We start from the raw sequence: 17,515 nt of genomic DNA on the forward strand, positions 1-17,515 counted from the left end.
CCGCCGCCACCCTCACGGGCACGGCGCACGCGCGTTGGACGTCGTCGTTTCCGTGTCCGCCCTCCTGACCAATGAGCGTGCGAAAAGACAGTTTGCCCCGCCCTCCCCCCCCCCGTGACCTGTTCTGGCTCTCGCGACACCCTGCCAGAGCGTGACAAGGCGGGGCGGGAGCGAGGTGAGGGGAGTGGCGCCGGCGGAGCGGGTGAGTGTCGGTGGTGGTATTTGCGGGACGTGGCGACCCTGGGGCGGTTGAGGCGGTTCTCGGGGCTGTCACCGAGCTCATCGGGACCTGGGGTGGCCGCGTGGGCAGCCTCTGTTTGTTCAGGGCGGCCGCGCCCCCAGGCAGGTGGGCGGGCAGTAGCTGTTGGTAGCGACTACGCCGGTGCCGGCGCCTCCCGGCCCTGCGGGGCTGTAGCTTTACCCGGGCGCTCTCCTGCGGTGCAGCTTCTGCCGTGGGGACGCTTGTTGGGGCTGTTGGGGAGCGGAAGGGCTGACTAACCGCCTTCCTGTTTCTTCGGAGGCCAAAGCGGCGGCGTTCCAACGGCACGGGGCTCGGCTCCGCCCCTGTGCTGAAGATCTCTCTCTCTTTGCCCTGTGTCGGTGAGCTCCTTACCTCCCCTCGAGATGCATACGGGAGATAAAGAATAAACGCTCTGCCCGTGCCGTGCGTACGGCGTGGCAGCGGTGCAATAGTGCTGACGGTGCATTAAACTTGGAGTACTGCCACGGTATTGGTGCTTTGCCCATCGCTGCTTCAAATGCATTCTTGCCTCTATGTGCAAGGTGTTCTGGAAGCCGGTGGCGCTGGTAGGCTGGCTGTGGGTAGTCATAGAATGGCCTGAGGTTGAAAAGGACCGCAATGATCATCTAGTTTCAACCCCAATGCTATGTGCAGGGTCACCAGCCACCAGACCATCATAGCCAAGAGTACCCTGGAGTACCTAGCACACCAAATCATCTCCTGCACTTAAAGAATCCAATTTCAGTGATTTTGTTTTGTCTCTGCGTTTCTCTTTTAAAATTACCACTCATTACAGCAACAGTTTTTTGTTGCGTAAGGTGGAAGTTTTCAAGGAGAACAACAAGTTAGATTTCCCCACCTCTTGATGTACTCCGGTCTCAATACTTTCTGCCTTTTGAAATGTTAGGAAAGGAGAAATCTTACAGAAAATAATTTTACCTGTGTTTCTTCGTGCAACAATTAGGTAGTGGATGCTGAGGTTTCTTAAATCCTTTCCCTGACTGCCATAAGGTGATGCTTGCAATAATGGCTATCCTATATTAATTGAAGCAGTGTATTGACCTAAAGCAATTGCAGTTGAGTGCTTCCCCTTTTGGCTGCAAGGGGCGGAATGTTAATTCAGGTTTAAATATGTTAACATGCATCAAGTACTCAAAGTAATTGCGTTTAGACTACTGAAATTTATACTGAGTTCTGCTTAGATTTATTCTGAGGCCTCTGGGCAGCCTGGTCTAGTGGTTGGCGACCCTGCACATAGCAGGGGAGTTGAAACTCTATGATCATGGTGGTCCTTTTCAACCCAGGCTATTCTATGATCTTATGATCTTAGATGTCCTCCCAGCAAGTTGGAGCTTTCTGATCGCATCTTGTAGTTTCAGAAAATTAATTAAAGGCATGTGGATCTGGTTCAGGATGACTGTTCCCTTGGAACTGATTCATTTTAGTACTTTATATTGAGTAGTAATTTCGTGTTCCTGTGTACTGTCAAGATCTGTATGACAGTAATAGGACTTAAATGGAATCTTTGTTGCTATCTGTGTTCATTGTTGCTATATAAAAATGACTGTGTACAGTACCTTTAAACACAGTAACATTTTGTTTCCGTGGGATGTAAACTGCAAGCCAGAGAGATAAGGCTTTTAACTGAAAGTGCTTACACCAGGTATCGCTGTTTCCACAGATCTGAGGAGATCACTTTATACTTAAAGATGGCTGCTGATACATCTGTTGAAATACTTCAGAAAGTTCTGGAGAATGAAATACTTCAGACTGCCAAGGTAGTGGAAGAACATCTGGATGCTGAAATGCAGAAGCTTGACCAAATGGATGAAGATGAGTTGGAACATCTGAAACAAAGGAGACTTGAAGCACTGAAAAAGGCCCAGCAGCAGAAACAAGTAATTCTTATACTGACATAGGTTTTTGGTTCGTATGGTGCAACAGGGTTTTTGGAAATCCTAGAAAAATTGTATGGGTGAACTAAGTGTTTTTTTTTTTTTCTCTCAGTTTCCTGTATTTAGTAATTTTAAATTGTTTAGAAAAGCAAGCATCTGTCCACGTGTTGTGTGATTTGTGATATTCAGAGTCAGAAAAAGTCTGTGATTGTCTTACAGGAAGAGTGGGATAAGGAGTTTAGTACAAAGATTTCAGTGTGTCATTATTCAGTGAATGTTGCTGTATGAAAGCTAAGCCTTGCAGGCAACTTAACCATGAGCCTTTGAGGTTCCTCGTGTTTCCACATGCTGTAGAAGTTTAGTTAGGGCATGTGAGTGGTGCTTGCTCTTTTCTAAGGCATTTTGTTGAAGAATGATGTAGAGTCTGTCCTTGTTCTGAGGTGAAATTAGTTGTCATGCTTCTTCTAATCGAATGAAACATTGGCTGTGTATGACTTCTCATTTCTTCTTGCAGGAAGAAATTCTGCTTTGTTTCCTAGCATCTCTTGCTAGACTGTGGTCTTCATGCTCCCCTAGAAGTCTTCTTCAACATAGTTCTTCCTGGAAACACAAAGTTTTAGTAACATATTCTTTGAGGTGATCACTTCCAGTGCAGGCGTGTTCTGCAGCAGCGTGCAGAGTGGGGATTGAAGTGTGTGAAGGGGGTCTTGAAATTGAGGAGACTCCAGGGTGAGGAGAGAGATGCCAGAATCCCCTAGCCATCGTTAGAGCAGCTGAGGAGGTGTGGGCAGTGTTTGGAGCAGCACGTTGGTCCCTGGTAACACACAAAAGCAGGGCTCCAGTTCTGTCCCCACCCTTCACAACCAAAAAGATATAAAGCTCTTACAGCTATAGACACCATACTGGCAGCCTGCAGAGGACATCAGAAAGAAACACAGCCAGACACGTGCAGTCCAGGAGGTTCCTGTAAAGTGTTGCTGGTAGCTTTCTGACACAGGTGGTGGTTAAGCCAACAAGATGAGCGTTGCTGGACCTTCTGCTTACAAAGAAGGTTTGGTTGGGGATGTGAAGGCTGGAGATGACCTTAGCTGCAGTGATCATAAGGTGGTAGAGTTCAGGATCTTGTGTGGAAGAAGCAGGGCAGTAAGTAGAATCACAATCCTGGACTTCAGTGGTGCCCACTGATAGAACAAGGGACAACAGGCACAAACTGGAACACTGGAAGTTCCACGTGAACATAAGGAAAAGCATCTTCACTTTGGGGATGACAGAGCTCTGAAAAAAAAGCTGCCCTAAGTGGTTGAGGTGTCTCCTTCTCAGGAGATATTCAAAGGATATCCTGGACACTTTCCTCTGTAGCCGAATCTGCTTTAGTAGAGGGTTGGATTTATGATCTCCAGAGGTATTTTCCAACTCCTATATTTCTGTAACATATGGTCTGAAACCTGAATTCTAAATAGGTTTCTTAACTTATTCTGTGCAAATCTGAAGAAAGAAATAGACTGGGGCAGGATGAAGGTGACTGGGTTGAGAGGAGATCCTTTGGCTGTGATGGCTTGTGCCATGTTTTGAATTGGGAATGCAGTAAAATGCTGAGTGGTTGGGATTGTGGACAAGAGGCAGAGTTAATGGCTTTGATTCTCCACATGTGGAAGCAGAAAAGTGTTGTGCTATTTGCTTATCTTTAACAGTTACATTTGGTTCTAGTGTTTTCATTTTTTTTCTTTAAAGTGATGACACTTGGGCATTCTTAGATATGAACATATGGAAGTTCACATGCGCAAATGTACTCCTATCAGTTGATCTTCTGTCACTGTTATCTATTTTGAAATGCAATTTTGAAGTAGTTTACTACTGAGTAAAAGTAAGATGCCTCATGCTATTCTGGAAAAGTAAGTCATCATGATAATTTCTTTACATGATTATACTTGTTGGTTGTTTGCTGCCTGGGTTTTTTGTTTTTTGTTGTTATAGAAATACAGAATGGTTTATGTTGGAAGGAAACTTTGAAGTCCAAGCACCTTGCCATGGGCAGGGACAACTCTCAGTAAATCAGGCTGCCCAAAGCCCTATCCAGCCTTACCTTGCCCACTTCCCAGAGTGGGCCATCTGGGCAACCTGTACCACTGCCTCACCGTTCTCACTGCGAAGAATTTCTTACGAACGCACTATAATTAATTTTCAGTGCCATGGAAGCTGAGGGGTTTTTTTTGCTTTTTTTTTATTGTGCAAAAGCAATCTGGAGTTGACCAAGCTGTACATTTACAGTTTTCAATTTGGAGAACTTCTGCTTTGAGCTAGTCTAATCTCACTGAGAGGCTGTGCTGCAGAAATCTGTGCAATTCAGAACAAGACTTGTGATATGTGAGGTATCTTACAGCTCAACCACCTGCCTTCTATCTATTCCTGTATGAAATTGGCTTCCACTGAAGTCCCTTCTATTTTTTTGTTTGTTTGTTTTTGGTTCTTAAGAGCTGTCATGCTGGCATAGTAGATGCAGGGCTAACTAAATCTATACTAATTATTTCCTTTTGTTTTCCCTAAGGAGTGGCTTTCTAAAGGACATGGAGAGTACAGAGAAATCCCAAGTGAGAGAGACTTTTTCCAAGAAGTCAAAGAAAGTAAAAATGTGGTTTGCCACTTCTACAGAGATACAACTTTCAGGTATAGTAAATAACTGGTGCTCAAGAAACCTCCTCTTTACATTTGTTTATAAAAGCACTTTTTAAAAAATCTCATAAGTAAAAGTAACTTTCTTGAATTATGTGAGACAGTGCTGTGGGTCATTGTTGATTTAGTTTGAGGGAGCCAGCTCTCTACATATACTGACCACATAAAAGTAGCAACTTCTGAAAGATCACTGTTGTTATTCCAGATGGAGATATTCTGGGAAGTTCTGACAGACAAAATCAGAATATAAACATGAACCTCTGTAGGCATCTTTAGAATTTAAGGTTTTGACTTTGAAAGGGTTTCTGGATACCAGTTACAGGTGCTTTCTCTTTGGGCCTGTACCATCGTGATTATGTCACTTCTTTAGGTTGTGAGAGACCTAGATCTGAGTAAATATCCTGACTCAGAATGGGAACTTAAAATAACATCTCTGTAGGCCCCCTTCAAGTACTGGAAGGCTGCTCTAAGGTCTCCCCAGAGCCTTCTCTTCTCCAGGCTGAAATTGGAGGAATTTTAGAAGTTCTGGGTTTTAAGCTGTCTCTATATGGTTTATCTCAGTGCCTTCTGTTGAAGTGCAATTGCAGATTGCACTGCTTGTTGAAAGAGGAGCCAGTTTCCTATCTTTTTTCCCAAGTTACATTCTGTCTGGTTTATGGAACATAAACTGACACAAATGTACAAATGTAAGAAATAGAAAAAAGGTTAAATCTAGATTATGCAGCTAGGTATTTCATCTTAGGTTTTCTGAGTAACATAGAGAAGTAGTAAAATAGAAAGGGCTTTTCTGAGTTTCTCAAATGACCCCAACCTGCAGTGCTGTGTTCAGCTCTGGGGTCCCCTGCACAAGAATGACGTGAAGCTGTTGGAGTAGGTCCAGAGAGGGCTACAAGGAAAATCAGAGGACAGGAGTACCTCTGCTGTGAAGACAGGCTGTGAGAATTGGGGTTGTTCAGCCTGGAGAAGAAAAGGCTCTGGGGAGACTTTAGAGCAGCCTTCCAGTTCTTGAAGGGGGCCTGCAGGAAAGATGCCATGGATGTCCCATTCCTGGAGATGTTTCAGGGGAGTTTAGATGTGGCTTTGGACATTCTGGTCTGGTAAGTGTCCATGCCCATAGCAGAAAGGTTGGAACTGGATGGTCTCTGAGGTCCCTTCCGACCAAAACATTCTTAGTATCTGAAGCTGTTGGATTCAGCTAGCTTTTACTAAGCAAAACAAAGCTGGAAAAACACCTGTGCAAATAAGTAGCTTAAAACAGGTGTGGATTATCTAGTTGCTGTTGTTTGAACCAAGTAAGTGTGTAGTCTCAGACAGGAAGAGAAACTTTCTTTAAAATTTCTTTGTGAAACATGTAATGCTGACAACCAGCTTGAACCTACTTTGTCAGATCTATCATCCACATTATCAAGTTGTTTTCGTCCTTGTCCACTCCAGCTTTTTGATCTTCTCAGCCCTCTCCTTTAGTTAAGGACAGTCACATCACAGATTTGTGCAGCTGAGCCAAACCACTCCAAGAAGAAAGTTCAGAATGTGAAGATTGCAAGTGACAGATCTATATGTCTCTGCCTTCTGAGAAGGATTTTGGGCAGTTCGTGTTACTGTCCCTTAGCTGAGAAACGATAATTATATGTTCATTATTATTACTTTTCCACAGAAAAGTGAAATATTTGCCTTTGGCACTAATGAAGGGCTCTGTGCAAATATATTTTTCTGTATACAGTGAGTTACTGTATCTCAGGGTTGGAGGCTGTGACTTTTACGAAGTTAGAAAGTTGATTACTGAGAACACACAGACAATGAAACTAAAGCAGGAGGAATGTGGAGAACGGGAGGAAATTTTGTCAATAACTGCAGGTCTTCAGAAGTGAAAGAGGCTTTCCTGGTGCACAGGGGATTTGGAGTATAATTAAGAAACAATAGAAATGGATGATGTAATTGTGCAATAAAGGTGCTCCAGGGTATTGTTCTGTTGTTAGGTCTGGCATCCCTTTGAACACAGCTTCTCATGGAACTAAGTTTTTAATTTTAAAGATAATGTCAAAGGAGGAACATGATAGAAATAGCTCTTATTCCTATAAAGAATGTATTTGTCATCTCATTGATACTAATGTTTCATATGGTTGGTTTTTTTCCTCACAGGTGCCAAATAATGGACAAGCATTTGACTGTATTGGCAAAAAAACACGTTGAGACAAAATTCTTGAAGTTAAATGCAGAAAAATCTCCTTTCTTGTGTGAGAGACTGCGCATCAAAGTAATTCCCACTGTAGCACTAATAAAAGATGGAAAAACACAAGACTATATTGTGGGCTTCACTGATCTCGGTAACACTGATGACTTCACTACAGAGACCTTAGAATGGAGATTAGGCTGTGCAGACATAATTAATTACAGGTAATTAACAGTTTTGTGATTGCTTTTTTTAGATACAATGCAGGAAGATGCTTGTAGACAAGAATCTAAAAGTTTGTAACTTTGACTGATACACTGTATGATTAAGGTACAAACGAGTTTAAGGTTGCCCAAGGAAGTTGTGGATGCCCCATTCCTGGAGGCATTCAAGGCCAGGCTGGATGTGGCTCTGGGCAGCCTGGTCTGGTGGTTGGCAACCCTGCACGTAGCAGGGGGGTTGAAACCAGATGATCACTGTGGTCCTTTTCAACCCAGGCCATTCTGTGATTCTATGGCACGATTTCATCTGTGTACTTTGGCAAGTGAAAACTCTATAAGCTATATTAATGCTTTTTCTAATACTTTATTTTCTGAAATTTATTTAAATGCCTAATTCCCAAATTTTGACAAGAGGTACTACATCTCAAAGGAAAATAAACTATTGCTCAGTTTAGCTTGCTAGCTGTTGAACTTCAGATGACCAAAATGAAAATTTGTAATTCATAACAAGTGGTAATATCCACTTGCCTGTTCAGTAACAAGAGGATACACAGACAAGTTAAAGACAGTGTGGATATATATTGTAGGCAGCAGCACCCGTTTATGGGAGAAATAATTCAGTGGAGTTGTACCAAGCTGTGCTGAATTTGCTAAATTTTAGTACATTTGGCTCACTGCATAATTTTACTTTCTGCTTGACTCATAGTACAGCGTATTCTGCTTCTAGTAGAACATTCTGTTCCTTTTTTTTCCACACTTTAAGTTTCGTACCCTGACTTTGGAAAGCAAGCAACTGTCCAGGAGATAATATATCTGCACAGTCCAGGAGATAATTCCTGGACATGTTCATTTATAAATGTTTCCACGTGGCTCTGAATGCAGTGTCCCACTCTCTGGAGTTCCTCATCAGTCTGAAAACAGGTGTTTGGGCTTCTCATGGGTTTCTTTTTCCTTCAGTATATGTGGGATGACAGATGGTGAAAGGGTGTGCTGTATTTAGGAAGAAAAATGTTCTGAACACATTGATTTGAGTAAAATCAGGATTCAGATGGTGTATTGACTAATTACTGACATGTAATTAACTAGCAGTCAGTGAACTTTGTATTTAGAGTCGATAGCTCCAACATGTTATTTACAAAGCGTTACTAACACTTTCAAACAGCCTTCTGTAGCTAATTCTGAAAAGTTCTAATTGCTCACTCCCTAACACTGACATGCAAACCTCTCATGGGTCACGTGAATTAAAAGCACCTACACCCTTGTCTGAACGAGGGGAGAGGATTGCACACCTCTGCTGTAGAAAATGCAGGAGCCCCAGCTTTATGTGAACATAGATAATAGCTAGATATAGATTCAAGTAGGGAAGATTTAGGTTGGATGTCAGGGGGAAGTTCTTTACAGAGAGAGTGGTGAGGTGCTGGAACAGGCTGATCAGAGAGGTTGTGGATGTCCTGTCCCTGGAGGTGTTGAAGACCAGGTTGGATGGGGCCCTGGGCAGCCTGGTCTAATATTAAATGGAGAGTTTGGTGGCCTTGCATGTGGCAGGGGGTTGGAGCTTGATGATCCTTGAGGTTCCTTTCCAACCCAAGCTGTTCTATTATGATTCAACAACCTCTGCACCCACACACTAGTGAGAAGACTCCCACAAGGTCATGTGCAGACTGAGGTGTGGGTTCTTCCACAGCCTACTGGGCTGTGCGTGGTGTCAAATAAAGATATGCTCTGCTGGCAGTTGCACAGTGCTACTCAGGGTGGCTTTAGGGAGCAGGGATTGTGTTCGCTTCGTGTTTGTGTTTTTTCTGGAGGGACAGGTAGCTGGAGATGCTATTTTCTGCCTGCAGAAATACGGCCTTAATCAACACCTTCTTTCTTTCTCTCTTTTTTTATTTTATTTTATTTTAGTGGGAACTTGATGGAGCCACCTTTTCAAAGCCAAAAGAAATTTGGAACAAGCTTTACAAAGTTGGATAAGAAGACCATCAGAGGGAAGAAATATGATTCAGATTCTGATGATGATTAGAACAGCTAAATCTATTTATAAATCATGTTTTGTTTATGCTTGGTACATTTTTAAGGATGATTTTTATAAATCTTATTGCTTTTCATTACATCTGCGCATAATGCTCACTTTTTCTATACAGTTTTATACAACTGAGTCATATCAGAAGAGAGCCTAAAATATTTTTTTTCTCTCTTTTGGAAGTCATTTGTAACTCAATCAAAGTCCTAACTAAGTCTTGTGTTGCCAACAATGAACTTTGTCTAACTGTACGTTTATCAAATGTTGTGAAGTAACTGTTAGGAACAGCTGTACCAAGTCAAACCAAAGGTCCATCTGGCCCTGTATCCAGTCTCAGTGGCCAAAAGCAGATGCACAAGGAAGAGTAAAAACAGGGTAAGCAGATAGCGATGCTTCTTCAGGAAATAGTCTGAGTAGTTTATGGCTTGGGGAACTGTCTGAAAACATTTGTTGGATAAAAAGAAAAAATTCTTTTTAACCATCATTACATCTTTATAGCTTTCACATCGTTTGGCAAGGAGTCCACAACTTAACTGTGTTGTGTCAAGAACTACTTCCTATTGTTTTCATTGAATTTAAGTGTTTTGTTTTGTTTTTAATTTTCTTCATTAAAGGAGACAAGAAGCAATTCAAATTTTTTTTTCCTGTTCATCTTCCAGTTCTCTTCAAACTTACAACTATTTATTATCAGTAAAGCACCACAAGTTATTAGTGCAGGAATTGTACATTTTAACAGAGGATTGCTTACCTCGTGGTGCCATGTCACAACATTGCATAACTTAACTACATTGCACTGTAAGTTGTAAAACAGGTTTGTATAGTTACATGGTTTTGAATGTGTGGATTTTTTTAGCAGATGCTTTGTACAAGAGAGTAGGCTAGAGAAAAGAATTCAGGAGAAACCTTGATCTGTTTAGACATAGCGCAGCATTCTGTGCTGTTTCTTCAGTAACGGACTGAATTTTCAAGGGAGAGCATCTTTGGAACGCGATATAATTTTTCTGGGTAGGTGAAGAGTTGAATTTTTTTCTTTTATTCACAAAATCATGGTTTGCTGTGTGCTGGAGGACTCTTTCTAAGGTGGTACTTTGAAATGGCCCAAAAAAATCCAATAAAGTGGGTCTAGTTAGTTCTTGCTGCCTTGTAGTGGAGAATGCCATTGGGCCAGCCCAGCAATATAACCCTGCAAGTAAGTCTAAACAATAATTATTATATTTTATTTCAGTTCATGTACATTGAAATAAAATTATTTTAATTCTAATGTTGACTTTTGCATTCTTTCCAGTAAGATGGTCTAGCTGCTCTGAGTTATTTTCTTTCAGTGGTCTGTTAATGTTGCACATGCTCTTGCTAGATTTGTAGCGAGCTACTGTCTGTTCTGACATTGACTTCATTTTGAGAAAGTAAGCAATCACCTTAAGGTGTAGCTGCCTATTAGTGCATTAGAAGCAGGCTTGCTTCAAGCTGATCTCTCTTTCAGTGCACAAACTCTCTAACTGCACTAGTAAATGTTCTTTTTGCATGGAATTGGATTTAGGAAACAAATGCTTCAACAGCATTGTTAAGAGTGCCTTAGCAGGGCTCATCTCTGACTCTTAATTATGTTATAAGTAGATGTGGAAATATAAAATCCTGTTTAAAATTCCTGTATGTTCCATGGATGTGCATTTAGGTAGTTGTTTGTCAAGATTCTGGCATGTAGCACTGTTAAAGGTTATTAAGTTCTGTGTGTGAATAACTCCATTATGAACACAATGCCAATGCTGTGGTTTCATGACCCTCTAAGCTGCTGATTATTTTTTTTTTTTTTTCCAAGTCTAATCTTCAGTTCTACCTGTTCCTTCATTGGCTTGTAGCATGACCTCACACACTCCAGTGCTGATGCAAAGGGCTTGCAAGGAGTGTGAGTTTGGATAAAAGAGGAGGTTGAGACTGTATTGATTAGTTTATTTTCAAGTAGCAACCACACAGATCTGCCTGCTTCAGATTTTTATGTCTGCTTTCTCTGTTTTCTGCCTTGAATGAAGATTTAACCTGGATGGTTATTCTGGTAAGTTTTCCAGTCTTGATCTGCATACTACTTCGAGCAATCCAAAACCATTAATTCTTTTTGTCTCAAATGTAGACATTCTTTAAGTTGTGGAAAATTCTTTGCATTTGGGGAACACATTTTTCATCTCAGTAATTTTGTAGTACAGATTATTTGGTCAAATATCCATGGCAGTCAGACGTGTTTCAGCAAGCTAGAGAGAAGAATACAAAGAACACAGTGTAACAAAATGTCAACTGCAGAAATTCGGAAAGCACAAAGCTTGATTTTTGTCATCAGTCATCTGGTGGCGATGAAACTGATAGAAAAGATGAGAATACGCAGCACCCAGAAGGCATGGGTTGTATGTCATTAGTTGCTTTCAGCTGTGACATGGTGTGTATATAAGGACACAATTAACTGAGGCTCCTGAACGCAGACTAATTACAAAATGGCACCTGATCTGGTATGTGCCAGCCCTGAAGGGATATTGTGGAATAAATAGATGAGAAATGTTCACATACAGCATTTGAGGCTGTGGGGCTTGTGCATGAACTGAGCATGTAATATTAATAATGATTAGTGGTTAAGTGTGGGCTTGATGCTTCCACAAAGTAATCATTAATGCACAGAGAAAATAATGAGGTTGGTGCTGTTCGGCTTAATGCTAAATTATTTGGGCTTGACTGTGCACCGATGGCTGATTGATGCCACTTGAAGCTTGGGATGCCCTGGTTGAGAAATCTACCTAAATAAAGTGCTGAGTTGGGCTTTGGGATTTGGGGAGTGTGAGGAAGTTCTGTCCCTGAAAGAGATGAGACATACTCTGAAGTGCATAACAAAGCAGCAGCTGCAGTCAGACCCCATTAGTATCTTGAGTCCCCTGCAGTTGTAATAGGGACTGATAATGAAGGCAGACTCTAAAGGTGAATAGATGTTTTCCAGTCCTGTGCTCCAAGTAATCCATTTTGTGCCATTTTCCTTCTAGAAATTCTAAAATGAATACTTCTCTACAGAAATGTCTATAGAAAATGAGCTTTGAATAACAGGTGTATTGAGGGCACTGTTATTTTCTTCCTTTGTATACACACACACCAAATTGATGCAGGAATCATCTGCCTTCTGGGCTCATTGCATACTCATTAGCTGTGTATTCCACTGTTTCAAAGGGAAGTTGTCAGTAATTGGTTGACCTGCCTGTCTTTTTAGATCAACTGTATCCAACAGCTGGATACAGCTGGTTATGCTCCCAGGTTTAAGAGCCCCCGCAGGTCAGAATTGGAGGGTATTTGATGTTATATAGCTATGTTAAAAGTTCTGAGGAGGATGTTGCCCTTTGTCCCTCTGTAAAGGATAAATAGAAAAGTTCCCACACATCTGAGCAAGTTACTGCTCTGAAATCCCAATTTACCTCTTGTTCTTGGATCTTGCTTTCAAGCGTTCAGACCCCGAAGAGTTTGTATCAGATGCAGTAAGAGGGAACATATGCCTATACTGTCTTATCAGCTGGCACATGAAACATACAAACCATAGCCAGAAATATCTGAAATATCTCAATATCTGAAAGGTGCTTACAGCAAGAGCGGGGCTGGTCTCTTCTCACTGGTGACAGGTGACAGGACGAGGGGAAATGGCCTCAAGTTGTGCCGGGGTAAGTTTAGGTTGGATATCAGGAAACACTTCTTTACAGAAAGGGTTGTTAAGCACTGGAATAGGCTCCCCAGGGAGGTGGTTGAGTCACCATCCCTGGATGTGTTTAAAAACCGTTTGGATGTGGTGCTCAGGGACATGCTCTAGCGGAGGGCTGTTAGAGTTAGGGTAGTATAGTTAGGCCGTGGTTGGACTCGATGATCTTTAAGGTCTTTTCCAACCTGAGTGATTCTATGATTCTAAAATATATCTAGTTCAAATGTGGTGAATTAACTGTATGTACATTGAGAGATATTAGATGTTTTTTGATGAAAAGAGGGTGTTAAGAATTGCTTTTAGAGATCCCATGAAACACACTCTGAGGCTACAGTTTCTGGGCTAGCTATTACACTATTACAGCCCTGGGTTGAGCTGCCTGAAATAAACCTGGACCTGCTGGTCTGGGAGCTATGTAACTGTGCAACTCAGTACTGGATTTGTGTTGCTATACTTTGCCTTTCTAAACACGACCTGTACAAACATCATCTGCCCTGTGGTAGATTATAACATACGATTCCTTTTAAATATGCTTGCAGATAATTATCTACTTTACAAATAATGTATTGCTAAACATCGGCTTTTCCCAGGATGACACTGTATGAAAATCAGGTGATTGTAATGTAGGAAAGCTAATTAATTCCTTTCCTGTTCTTCCTTGCTAATTATTTCTTTTGTTAGTGTTGTTAGTGTTAATGCTGCCCTACAAAAAAGCCTGGAACTGTTTCCTGTTTTGTTTCCAAAATGTTGACAGTCCTCAGTGCTTTGTATCATGAATTCCAGGCACACAGAAAAGCTCTTAATAGTTATCATGATTAATGGGTAAAGTTAATTATTCATAGATGTTAGCCTGACATCCCTGTGAGTCACAAATCCTCCTTTTATATGTGAGAAACTAAAACAAGATTAGCTCTGCTGGAAAACCTAGGAACACCAAGAACTGGGTGCTCCAGTATCTAATGTCAGCCTTTTCCTGGAACTCGTATTTTGGGAGTAGGCTTCTCAGCTTTCTTTTTGGTGTGTGGTGCTCCAGGATAGGATCTGAGGCATCCAGAATGCTGATGAGTGCTGTGAAGTGAGCTACTATGAAATGTTCTGCCCAGGTACAACGCTTCTCTCTACCCTCACTTCTGAAGCTTTGTGCAAGATAGCATAAGGACTGTGGGACTGGAAAGAAGGAGCAAAAGACAAAAGTGACTTTGTAGATTATGGAATTGGAAGAAATTTACATTCTCTTCCTTATTCCCAGTCCAGTATTCCCAGTATTTTCCACTGGTTTGTTGGTTTGTGTGTGTGTATGTGTGTGTGTGTGTGTGTGTGTGTGTGTGTGTGTTTTTTTTTTTTCCCCCACATATGTAATAAGAAACACCAGTGCAGTCTCAGGAACAAGGAGCTGATATGACTGTGCCACCTTGGTACTGAAAGACCTTGCTGCCAGGCTATCAAGCTATTCCTCTGTCTTCTTGGCTTCCTCTGCAGCTCTGTTGTGCTCCACCACACAGTAACGCAAGCTTGACAGGCTAAAAAGCAAACACAGACATCCTATTGGTGTGGCATTTAAGTGCTTTATGCAAAAGGGAGTTTAATGTGGGTTTCTGCCTACACGAGGTTATCTTCTAATCAGCCTACTCTGGTTTAAACAGGGTAGGCATCACAGCCACCTTCTGTGAGTAAACACATGGGTTCAGGTTACAGACTTCCATTTGTCCAGAGATTTTGACACTGGGAGACAAAGACCAGAGCCCAATCTTTAGAAGGTAAGGACCAAGCTGCTCTGGCTGGGCTGTTTTAGACTTGTGCAAGCACTGAAGTACAACTCAGTCAAGTAAGTGGAACACAGTTCTGGAACCCATCCGTGCCCAGGCTAATGCTCTATGAGTTTACACCCTTTACTGACTTGAACTCTAAATGACCTGTTTTAAGTGATGTGTCTGTGTTTAAGCTGAGATATGAAGTCTCAGCACAGTGAGTTATTTGCTCAACTATCTTTTCTACAGTAAAGTTTCAAAGTATTTCAGAAAACAGAAGAAAAATACTTGATTTCTTTTCACAGTGGCTAGAGAGAAGCTTTGTGCATATTGGGATGTTGTTTCAGTGCTCACCTGCATTCTTCATAAAGGCAACATAAGGGAGGAAACCGTGGCCCTCAGCAGCTGTTTGGTTCAGAGCACAGTGAAAATGGAGAGCCTCGCATCTAACAGATTTGAAGTCCCTCTCAACACACTTTAGCTATTGTTTAGAGATACACTAGACATAGAAAAGAAATTCTACTCTTAAGGTGGCCATGGCCCTTCAGAAGGTAAGAGAAACAGCTCTGCAGTGTTTGCCTGAGATGAAAGGTTTGGAACTAAACAAGCCCATGAGGGGAAGTTACAGATGCATCTTTAACTGGTCAGTTAGTGTGCCAGGCATCCCCTGTGCGTCAGCATGGGCAGTTTCCCTATAAAGCTGTTATAAAGCTTGTAAATACCCAGTGTTACTTGTAATTACATCTCAGACAAAAGGAATAGCCTGAGAAACATATCTGCCTGGTGATGTTATGAAACCAGGGCTGAAGTGTGCAAAAGAGACAGTAATTAGTATGGGTATTGTTCCAGGTAATTTTAGATAGTGTTCTCACCATCCCATGGAACATGACGATAGAACCTTCGGCTGAAGGAGAATGACATGCAATAGATAATGTGTTCAAAATGGAGCATCGTTTTGAAAATCACCTTCATTAAATGGGAGGAAAAAAAAATACAAAGAAAGTTGGTAGATCATACATGGCACAGGAAAGCAAAACAGAGAAGTGTAAATCTGTGAGTGGAGAAGAAGTGGTATTGAGTCTTGTGCTCTTATGTATGCTGTATGCTTTAGATCTCAGGTGCATCCCTTTCTAAAATAAGTGTAACGCTGTAGGGTAGCATTTTTGACCACTCTATATTCTCTATAGCTCAGTGTAACTGCAGCTTATTGCTGGAGCCTGGCTGTGAGTGCTGGGAAGTTTACCTGTTTCTTAAAGATGGTAGATGAAGATACCATATGATAAGTGAACTCCTTCCTTGGCTTTCCATCCCTTCCTATTAATCACACACTGGACTGACTGAAATCCAGCAGAAGGCAAATACATGCTGACATTCTTTATATCTAAAAACTACAGAACAGCATAATGCGTTTCAAATTATGTGTTTGGGTTGTTGTTATTTTTAATGATAACCTTTGTGTTCTTTTTCTTGTGTATTCATTTAATAATAACATATTGCCGTGGTTTCGTTTCATATCCTTTCTTTACTAGTGACAACAAAGGCAAGCCGAATTGCTGCCTTTCTAAGTAAGTCTCACAATATTATATAAATCTAAAAACTTGTGCTTCTGAACAAAATAGCAAGAATAATAAAAATATAAAAGGAGGTACGATAATGTTGTGAGGGAATGAATACAATGTTCAGGGCTGTGAGCCCAGTGCATTCCTGTAGAAATCTTTATTTAATTCCAACTATTTCTAAAGAACATTTTGGTCACAGAATAGTTTGGGTTGCAAGGGCCATTGAAGACCATCTAGTTTCAACTATTGAATCAGAGATCATGAGATCAGGCAGCCCAGGGCCCTATCTAACCTGGCCTTGAACACCTCCAGGCTGTTCACTTTTCTGGGCAATACATGAAGATGCCTTCCAGCTCATCCTCTCTTCAGCATATCAGTAGTAGCATCATAACACAGCTCTGTCCATTCCTTTGGTCAGTCAGAGATTGAATTTAGGCTGTTGACATCATTTTCCAAATTACATCTAGCGCTGAGATTCAAAATGGTGCTGTGCTAGTGACAGGTGCAGCTCACTTTCATTAAGCAGTTCACCTGAATTTTATGCTCTGAGAGTACACAGAGCAGACAAAAAAATCTTGTTACCTAGTATCCCGCAGGTCCTACAACGTGGTGGTGCCCTGGATGAATGTGCTGGCTTAGAGCCCTGCTCCATTCAGCAATGTTAACATGACCTCATTTCTACAAAGGCTGTTTGCTTGCTGCATTCCACTCTAAGAGAGAGAAGCCAGCAAATTTTGAGAAGATAGAGAAATGTTTAGCAGAAAAAATATCATTCATAATGCTGCTGAGAAAATGACCTCTTATTTGGCCTTATGCAGGAAATTGTGTGAATATGAAGAGGGATCTAAGCATACAGCAGCAAAGATAGAAATAATTGTACTTTAAAAAACTAACATCCGCAATTCCATGAGTAAATAAAAAGCAATGCAATGCAAAGCAAGCATGAATAATTCATGTGACAATACTGTAAAATGGGCAGAAAATCTCTGATTGTGTGGGTAATAAGCAAGAGAAAATGCATAATAAAGAGAATCAGTATTTGAAATGAAAATTACCTTAAGGACCATTAGTAAATGACCAACCCATTAGGAAAGAAATCTCTCTCATGGTCAGAGGCTACTTTCCAAAAAAAAAGAAATATCTGAGTCATCAAAATGACTTGAGAGGAACAGTAGTTTATTATCACAAATATGATAGTGTCTTTATAAAGGGCAACTTCATAATAATATACAACTTCTTCCATCTTGGAAGAAAACATCTCTTTCTACTATAGATC

The 17,515-nt window shown here is 41.2% G+C and overlaps 1 protein-coding gene across 2 annotated transcripts; it reads left to right on the forward strand.

The window, feature by feature from the left end:
* The first annotated feature begins 97 nt into the window (after positions 1-97).
* TXNDC9 (thioredoxin domain containing 9) lies at positions 98-10,105 on the forward strand. Of its 2 annotated transcripts, none has more exons than XM_010716685.3 (5): positions 98-202; positions 1,923-2,139; positions 4,682-4,800; positions 6,946-7,200; positions 9,100-10,105. In XM_010716685.3, the coding sequence occupies exons 2-5, from the start codon at positions 1,951-1,953 to the stop codon at positions 9,215-9,217; spliced, it is 681 nt and encodes a 226-aa protein (XP_010714987.1). In that variant the 5' UTR covers positions 98-202; positions 1,923-1,950; the 3' UTR covers positions 9,218-10,105. The 2 variants fall into 2 exon arrangements, with proteins under 2 accessions (XP_010714987.1, XP_010714995.1); XM_010716693.3 differs by lacking the exon at positions 98-202 and adding an exon at positions 526-600.
* Positions 10,106-17,515: the final 7,410 nt, after the last annotated feature.

This window comes from Meleagris gallopavo, chromosome 1 (genome assembly GCF_000146605.3).
Source record: "Meleagris gallopavo isolate NT-WF06-2002-E0010 breed Aviagen turkey brand Nicholas breeding stock chromosome 1, Turkey_5.1, whole genome shotgun sequence".
In the NCBI taxonomy this organism is placed as follows: Eukaryota; Metazoa; Chordata; class Aves; order Galliformes; family Phasianidae; genus Meleagris; species Meleagris gallopavo.

Excerpts from the sequence above, each read along its gene's own strand:
- TXNDC9 (XM_010716685.3), top strand. The coding sequence starts at position 1,951 with ATGGCTGCTGATACATCTGTTGAAATACTTCAGAAAGTTCTGGAGAAT. Across the intron at positions 2,140-4,681 it reads AGGCCCAGCAGCAGAAACAA|GAGTGGCTTTCTAAAGGACA; the intron begins GTAATTCTTATA and ends GTTTTCCCTAAG. Across the intron at positions 7,201-9,099 it reads GCAGACATAATTAATTACAG|TGGGAACTTGATGGAGCCAC; the intron begins GTAATTAACAGT and ends ATTTTATTTTAG.